This window comes from Taudactylus pleione, unplaced genomic scaffold (assembly GCF_031769625.1).
Source record: "Taudactylus pleione unplaced genomic scaffold, aTauple2 ptg000078l, whole genome shotgun sequence".
Taxonomy (NCBI): Eukaryota; Metazoa; Chordata; class Amphibia; order Anura; family Myobatrachidae; genus Taudactylus; species Taudactylus pleione.
In genome coordinates this window covers 395,338-404,671 of record NW_028284480.1, presented here as the reverse complement: position 1 = coordinate 404,671, position 9,334 = coordinate 395,338, and the positions used below count along the sequence as shown (strand labels likewise).

At 48.1% G+C, this 9,334-nt stretch overlaps 1 protein-coding gene across 7 annotated transcripts in view; it reads left to right on the top strand.

The window, feature by feature from the left end:
• The first annotated feature begins 3,859 nt into the window (after positions 1-3,859).
• GIT2 (GIT ArfGAP 2) overlaps positions 3,860-9,334 on the top strand; it is an 88,430-nt gene continuing 82,955 nt past the window's right edge. For 5 of the 7 annotated variants that reach the window (XM_088467883.1, XM_088467877.1, XM_088467880.1 and 2 more), the window contains exon 1: positions 3,963-4,102. In XM_088467883.1, coding sequence (XP_088324009.1) covers positions 4,051-4,102 — 52 coding nt within the window. In that variant the 5' untranslated portion in view covers positions 3,963-4,050. Of the gene's footprint in view, positions 4,103-9,334 lie in introns of all 7 variants that reach the window. The other 2 variants (XM_088467882.1, XM_088467881.1) reach the window with 1 other exon arrangement.

Genomic DNA, 9,334 nt, shown 5'->3' with positions numbered 1-9,334 from the left:
TCACCACAGCAGGGATAGCACTGTCCCTGGCTGACAGCGCCGGGCTGCACGTGAGATCTCGTGATGCTTGCGAGATCCAGCACATGCCCAGTAGAGTCGGCCGTGAAGGAAGACACAGCGCATCAACACTAGGCTGATGCACTCTGCGCTCAGACAAAGATCGCCGAAGTGGGGAGTTTTTACTTCCCCACTCTGGTAGATGAGATGTTAATACATCACATTGGTACTGCTTCCTTCTTCACCTCGGTAAAGTGGTGAAGTAGGAAGAGTTAAAGCAGCACTATAATGCATCTCCCTCTATGTGTGTGGAGTTTATATGTACTTTGAATATTTGTGTGGGTTTCCTTCCAAACTCCCATAACATACTGGTAGGTTAATTTTCATGACAAAAAGTATCCCTATTGCATATATGTGTACATGTGGTAGGGAATATAAATTATAAGCTATACTGGGGCAGATACTGATGTAAGTGACTGCAAAATCCTCTGTAAAGCGCTGTGGAATGTGTACGTGCTATATAAAGAATTGCTAATAAATTGCGCTGCAGATAGAGTATGTCAGCATGTATGTCCCTGGCTGTTACTGGGATATCCTGGACACATTGCACCTCTTAATAATTTTCCACATTATACAACTTAGCTTTTTAACAATGCTGAGTGCAATGAGGCATCAGTGCTGCATGGGATCGCACATTGCATCCCCAGATCGACTGAACCGCAAGTAAAGGTGCACATCCACTAGGCGATATTAATGAGCGATTGAACAATATCGTTATCGTTCAATCGCTTATTAAACGTGCACAAATCGTGCACTATAATGTCGGAAATGACCAGCGATCGCGCTCCCGCTGGTCTTTTCCAACATCAATCATTGCCTGAACATGCTGGTCAATCTGCCTGCCGATAACGACAGATTGACCATGTTCAGGGATGAGGGAGTGTGCCTACACTGAACGACATATCGTTCAGTGACTACATATCGTTCAGTGTAGTCACTGCAGTAGAAGAGGAACGACTGTACGATTACAATGTTGTAATAGTACTGTCGTTCCACTATCTACTAGTGGATGTGCCCCTTAAGAACCGGGGTGCGATGTACGAACCCACGGGTGCGCGCTCTGTCCAATATTATGCCCATACACGGTATGATATGCAGGCCATACACTAGTACGACCAGCATAAGAGAAGATTCATCTTACCATTTCCCTTGAATTCCCCGGCAGACTCGGCCACACAATTGACACACGATGTTCATACGATCTCACATACGATGCACCGTGTGTCCGACCGTCCGCGCAGAGTCATTTGTTAACAAAAAAGATTGATGCATGCATCTGTCTTTAATAAAATAAACACAGAAGCAGGGATGGTTCAGCGAGTACCATCTGTGCACCTGTGAAAAAAAAAAAAAAAAGTGCGTTTCCCCCCCAAAGAGCAACCAGCCCAGGGTTGTCTTAACAACAGTGTGGTCCCTGGGCAAAGCAATGCACTGGGGCCCCTAACCACCCATTCACGTGAAGAAAATTTAAATGGACAATAAAATTAAACCCTCCTGCATTCCCATCAGACCTCCCACACATGCAGAGAGAACTCTGTCTGACTGGTCTGAAGTCGGCGGATGAAGTGAAACTGGGACTGAGGTGAGTACTCATCACCGGGGGGAGGGGGATGGGGTGGAGGAGGTTAGATCAGAATATAGTGCACCAGCGGCCGTCTTATAAAAAAATCACAAATTTACCAACTAGCCGCGGCTGCAGGGGGGTGGGTTGGTGGGCCCCTACAAGCTTCGGGCCCTTGGGCAACTGCCCAACAAGCCCAATGGAAGAGATGGCCCTGAACCAGCCCCGGGATTTTAGTGACCCAGTGCTGGTTGTGCAACATACGGGGGACAGAAGACATAGGGGACCCCCATATAAGCACAACCAGCACAGAGCTAGTCAGAACCAGCCCTGGGTGCCAAAATATGGGGGACAAACGACGTAGGGGTCCCCCCGTATTCTGCGCAATCAGCACTGGGCTCTGATCCGGTCCTGGAAATACAGGGGGAAAAATGTGTGGGGGTCCCCCTGTATTTTCCAGAATCAGCACAAGACTTTCTAGCAAGGGGCTGATGCCACAGCCCAGAGAGCCCTTTCACCGGGTTCCCAAGCCAAAGCATCAACCCTGACTGCTAGTCAGTCCAAGCTGGGGATCCCTGGGATACTGCCCCCCCCCCAATAAAGAGGTCCCCCACTCCAGGGCACCCCAGGCCTAGGCTGATAGCCTGGGGCTATCCCTGGCACCATTGTAGTCAATGGTGGGAGTAGTTCATTGGCTGAGAGAGGCGGGGGCTGACCACTCTCAGCCAATGAACGCTCAGACACGGCTCTACAAAGGGAAAAGCCACATCTGAGCTCTTCATTCAGAAGGTTTCAACCATCCTGGTTGGTAACTAGTTCGTGGGTTGGTTTTCTCATGTATTTGTTTTACTAAGACCAAGGATGTCTACAGGGACAAGAGGACCAGTCCAGGTAATGTAGGTGAGTTTGTGTGAGTGTGTATGTATGTATTAAAACTATACTGTCATGGTGTGTATTGTGTTTATTTAAAAATGTCTTTACAGGTGAACTACAGGTACTTGGTTCTCCAAATACCAGCATGTGGGGGAGGCTTGCTGGGACCTGCAGTTCTACTTGTAAAGACAATGTTTTCACTTTTTTTGTTTACACTACACTTATACACTATCAACCCGGCACCCACCGCCCCAGGGGTACCAGGGATAGTCCCAGCCGGTGGTGCCCTGGAGGGGGGATCCCTTTATTGGGGGGGTCCCCAGAGATCCCCGGTCTAGGCTGACTAGCGGTCAGGGTTGATGCTTCGGCTGGGTGGGCCCGGTGTAAAGGCTCCCTGGCTGTGGCATCAGCCCCCCACTAGAAAAAGTCCAGTGCTGGATCTGGAATATACGGGTGGACCCTACACGTTTTTCCCCCCTGTATTTCCAGAACCAGATCAGAGACCAGTGCTGGCTGTGCAGAATACTGGGGAACCCCTACGTCGTTTGTCCCCCGTATTTTGCAAACCAGGGCTGGTACTGATTAGCCCGATGCTGGTTGTGCTTACATACGGGGGACCCCCTACGTCGTTCGTATGTTGTATAACCAGCACTGGGTCACTAAAAGCCTTGGGCTGGTTGCTCTTTTGGGAGAGGGGAGCATGCAGTTTTATTTAAAACCACTTTTTTTTTTTTCATACATGCATGGATGGTTCTCGCTGAACCATCCCTGCATCTGTGTTTATTTTATTAAAGACAGATGCATGCATCACGGATCTCCCCGTGCATGCATCGGTCTTTTTTTTTTTTTAAACAAATGACGCCAGTCGGACGCACGATGCATCACATGCGCAAATACATGGCACGATCGGCATACGATCACGATATCCAATGGGCTGCACATGTGATCATACGATACGTTTTAAGAGCTGCGGGAGTGCGCATCAGATCGCATTCCTACCTAAATGCTACACGATATTGACATGATTCATTGTACGACGCGTCTCAAATCGGGCAATCGGCCCGAGAACGCACTAGTGTATGGCGAGCATTAGAGCAGCCAAATCGCACCAATCCATCGGATCAGCTGCTTTATCACGCTGTGTTTCTCACACAGGAGCTCATCCTCTCCCCTGCCCTTTGTGGTGATGACGGCGGTACTCCCATGTGTGTGGATAAGATAGTTATTTAAACTGTCAGTACATGATGACAGACTTGACAGTGACAAAAGCAGCAGCAGCAGCAGCACACACTCCGGATGGAATAGGGCGCGCGTGCCAGGCCAGGGACCCCGTCTGCGGGCACGTGCGCCGGGTGTAAGGGGGCGGACTAAAGTTTGTGGGCGTGGTTTGCCCACCAGCCCCGGTCTGTGCAGCGCCGCTCAGTGGTTTCCCTACAGCCGTCAATCAGGAGCCCCTTGGCTTTGTGTCCCGGGACCGTAGCGTGTGGCGGTGTAAGCGTACACCGCCCCGTTCATCGCCTTGCTCCTCACAGGGCCCAGGCCCCTCGGTTATCGCCGTCATGTCGAAGCGGCTGAAGAGCCCGGAGGTGTGCGCGGACTGCAGCGTGCAGGGTAAGCGGGCAGCTGTCACCTGGCTGGGGAGGCAGGAGGAGGGGGGCATCCGCTCGGGCATCCCACTTTTTGCTGCTCTGTTAGCTGGCGGGCAGCAGGAGAGGATCTCGGCACTGGCGGGGGAGGGGAGAGGGATGATGTATGTCTGGGCGGTGGTTATTATGGGAGGCCGGTGTCACAGTTTGCGGGTACATAAGGCTGAGTGACCCTGTTCATTAGGGCTGTCTGCTCTCAGGGTGGGGTCACCCATGTATACTGGGCATGTACCCGTCTCTCTATTGGTGACACTAGGCACTGGACTGCTCATGTATATACTATAGTGTCCTGGCCTTTGCCTGCCTTGTGTGATGAGGCTGCTAGTAGTGGGTGCAGTGATTGTACAGTGTCCTGTGTAACGCTAGTATCTGTATGTCCTATGTATGTTGTGTCATACGACACTTACTGTCCGGGTCAACAGCCCTGACCCTGAAAATGCCCCTCAGGCTGGGACAGTAATAGGCGTACAGTCCAGATTGTAGTGATGTATATGTAATGGGTATGGGGCTGGCTGCACAATTACTTGTCACATTACTGGGACTGATGCATCAGATGACAAGTGCTAGCTATGAAACTGTAGGATTATACACCTGGGTAACAACAAGTCGCAAAACCCAGCTTGTGCTGTAAAGTGCAGTAGTTACAAAGACACAAATCTATAATATTTTTCTCATTTGGTGGAGTATATTTACTTTGTTAGCCCATTGTAGTGTAAATACAATGCTCCTTTCATATACTACCAGCTAAAACCCAGGTGACAATTGACTTCATATTGAAAGTGACATTATAAAGAAGGTATTGCATATAAATACTGCTCTGTAAATATTTGCAATATGGATTTCTAGTTTGTACTTTGAGAAATCATCTTTCCTTTGAAGCTAATAATTGTACATATGACATGCACTCCCTGCTGAGAAAGGATGCATGTAAATGGCTGGTTAGCGTGTAACAGAAATCTTTGCGAGATAGCTGCATCCTGTCTTCCTGTTTTAATACAGCTTATTTTCTTTCTAGTCTTCTTACAACATTAGACAACAAATATGCCCATTTTAGGATTGTTTTGCATTCAGAATTAATCAGGAGCATTAGGTGCAAAACACACTGTCGTTTGCAAGCGTGTAGTGTTCTCAAGATAATGTTTGATTTCAGCTGTTTTGTGTCAGTTGGTGTATGCAATTTATTGTTGGTCAAGACAGGAAGAGGATTGCAGAAGTTTTTCAGTTTAATGGGTGCATGAAATTAGTGCTCTGTTTTTGGAAACATTTTCAAGTTAGCACACGTGCACATTTTCTGCGTTACAGCTGGTACCAACTATAAATCTTTACTTTTTCTATAGTAGATATGCACAGTGCCTTAGTACTATCAGGCATCAGTTTCCTATGTGTATTGAACAATTCCTGCCAGTATCTCATTATGAAGCAATCATTTGACATTCATTAGCTATTTCACTAAACCTATTTACCAGAAGTTCATAGTTTGAGTTGATTTTATTTCTTTTTATTGAGATTGTAAGCTTAGTCTTTCACTTCATTATTATCATTGACTCAACATTACAAAGGAAAGAGTGAACCATTCCCACATAGATAATTGGAATAGTTAGTGATAGCCACATTGGTATGAAACTATTTGTATTATCTTCAAGCCTACACATCCATACTGATCCAACGAGTTTTCTTGAAGCTTTTTTTTTTATGCTTTTGTGTATATTGTGTTTTTAAAAGCCATAAATAAGGTAGAATAGTTGTTCAGATATACTCAAGTATAATGTGGATCTAAATTCAAAATGAAAATATTTTTAAAGGATTAAAGGGTCTATGTACTAAGCCTTGGAGAGAGAGAAAGTGGACGTACTGTAGATAAAGTACCAACCAGTCAACTCCTAACTGCCATGTCAGAGGCTGTTTTTTAAATATTTCAGTAGCTGGTTGGATGGTACTTTGGGCCTGATTCAGACCCGCTCGCAAGCGGGTTGATGGCCGGGCAGTGTGCAGGCGCGAGCGAGAGAGAAATCACTCGCTCCGGCGCTCGCATCCAAAAGGGACAGCTGTCAATGGTGATCGACAGCTCGTCCCATTTGGTAGGCGGGTCGGGGGGTGGGTGGCTGGCCAAACGGAGGCGTTCCCGAAGTAACGCCTGCTGTTTGGGGGGCGGCTCCACTGACATCACGAGTGTTGTCAGTGGTGAGCTTCCGGCTCTATTGGAGCCGGAAGCTCACTGGGGCTTGCGGCAGACGAGAGACCCAACCACAAGGGTCTCATCGCAAGCCGCGATGGTCGCGACCATCACCTGGCTGCTCGCTAAAGCTCTGGGTGGTCACTCACAGCTTAGCGAGCAGCCAGGAGGCCGCACTGAAAAAAAAAAAGAAACGCTCTTCAGACCTGCGAGCTGCCTCCGGCAGCGAGCGGGTCTGAATCAGGGCCTTTATCTCCATCCAAGACTTAGTAAATAGACCTGTTTGAAAAATGACAGGAGTTGATTGGTTGGTACATTCTCTGTTCACTTTATCTCTCTCCATAGACCTCTAAATCTTCATGTAAAAATTGATTATTTAATTTGCTCTATGAAAGTGCCATCAATGTATTAAAATGGTGCTTGTTTATTATACGGGCAATCCTCTGGTTAGTACTATCCTTACATTCTAATCAGCTTAGCACAGACTGGCAGCTTCCAGCAGTGGATTGGAGGTGACAGACATACCCAAGCACTGTGTTCTGAGTGACAGAAAGGCAGTCCCTGTCTCTGGATCCTGGGGGACAGGAAGGCAGTCCCTGGCTGTGGATCCTGGGGGACAGAAAGGTAGTCCCAGGCAGTGGTAGGGATAGGACAACACAAGACACTATGGGGCCTATTATTCAATGATCACTTTTGCAGTGCAATCAGGGCATGCCAGTAACGCCCATGATCGCATTGCAAAAAGCGACCCTATCGACCGGATGTATCATCCGGGACATGTGCTCCGAAAGGAGCTCGTCCCTGCGATGTCTCTGGAGAGCTGCTGGCCATTGCAGGGGATGCTGCGCATGCACAATCCCGTGGACTGCACATGCACAACTGCCATAGTCGGGGAGAGGGTTCTGATGGATCCCTCTGCCAGCTAATAGTGCGCAGTGTAGCCATAGGCTACAGCGGCTAATGTCATCTTCAGATGGCTTTGGCTGCGGAGGCCAATATATGGAATGCATCGCATTCCGGATATTGGTAATGGAGGGATCACAGCAGGTATCTTCTGTGTTCCCTCCTTAATACATACCAGGGATACTTAGTATTTGAGGTAAACCCCCGTAAACGATGTAAACTACCTTTCCAATGGTGCGAAGGATCCAGGAGATCCATCTTAGATTGGCGGCTTCTGGAAGATTGTGTTATGGCAGCTGCTTACTTTGCATTTCTCACTGGTCGCTTCATATGTGACCATATAGGGGAAAGCCCAGCCTGGCGTCGTCGCATCTGATGTGTACTTTTCAAGCCAATAAGCTTTAAAAACAATAATAAAAAAGCTTTGTTACTGTCCACCCCCATCTCACCCCCCCCCCCTCCACACTCTCTGCCCTTGACTTTTCCACCTACTTTACATCTAAAATGTAATCCATACGTCAGGACATCATGTAACACCAAACCCCCAGCACTCCACTCCCTCCCTTCCCTGATAATTTCTCCCCTTCCATCTCACCTACTCTGACATCTTTCTCCCCTGCTTCAGGAGAGGAAGTCATAGCCCTCATTCGGTCCTCCTTCCACCTTCCCCCTTGACTCTATCCCATCCGGTCTCTTCCACTACCTCTCTTCTCCTGCCTGCTCCAATCTTGCCCCTCTCCTTAATCTCCCTCTCATCAGGCACTGTCCCTTCTGCATTCAAGCATGCCCTTGTCTCCCCCATGCTTAAAAAAAACTATTCTTGATCCTAATACTCTTAACTACTGACCCATCTCTCTCCTCCCTTTTGCCTCCAAGCTCCTTGAGCATATTGTCTACAACCACCTTACTACTTTCCTTTCCTCCCACTCCCTGCTTGACCCACTTCAGTCTCTCCACTCCCCTGAAACTGCACTTACAAAAGTCAGCAATGACCTCCTTACTGCCAAATCCAAGGGCCACTACTCTCTGCCCATTCTCCTTGACCTCTCTGCTGCTTTTCACACTGTGGACCACCCTCTCCTCATGCAGATCCTTCACTCCCTTGGTCTAGTCGATACTACCCTTTCCTGGCTGTTCTCCTACCTCTCTGACAGCTCCTTCTCTGTCTCCTCTCATGTCTCCTCTTCCCACCCGTTTCCACTAACTGTAGGTGTTCCCCAAGGTTCTGTTCTTGGACCTCTCCTATTTTCACTCTATACATCTTCTTTAGGTGAACTCATCAGCTCTTTTGGCCTCCAATATCCTCTCTATGCTGATGATACTAAGATCTTCCTTTCCTCCCCTGACCTCTCCCCCTCTCTCCTCATCCGTATCTCCAACTGCCTCTCCTCTACCTCTTCCTGGATGTCCCAGCGTTTTCTTAAACTTAACATGTCTTAGACTGATCTGATAATCTTCCCACCCTCCTGTATAATCTCGCTTTCCACAATTTAATTATCTATTAACGGCACAACTATCTCCTCTAGCACCCAAGTGCGCTGTCTTGGAGTTATCCTTGACTCCTCCCTTTCCTTCAAACCACACAATCAGTACCTCTCACAGGCCTGCCGCTTCCATCTCAAAAATATTCCCGGGATCAGACCCTTTCTCACTCTGGATGCAACTAAGGCCCTCATACACTCACTGGTCATCTCCAGATTGGACTATTGTAACCTCCTCTTATCTGGCCTCTCTGACTCCCACCTCTCTCCACTCCAATCTGTCCTCAATGCTGCTGCTCAACTCATCTTCTTCTCCAAACGTTCTACATGTGCCTCCCCTTTCCTACAAGCCCTACACTGGCTCCCCTTCAGAACCTAATGCAAGATTCTTACACTCACTTACAAAGCCCTCATCCAATCCTCTCCCATTTACATCTCTAAACTCATCTCGCACTCCTACCCGCCAACTTCACTCAACAAATGCATGCCACCTCTCTTGCCTACTGATTACTTCCTCCCACTCCCGCCTCCCAAGAATTTGTCTGTGCTGCTCCCTACCTCTGGAACTCTCTCCCCCTCCCTATCACTCTCCACCTCTCTACAAATCTTCAAACGTGCTATCAAAGCCTTTCAGCCCTCA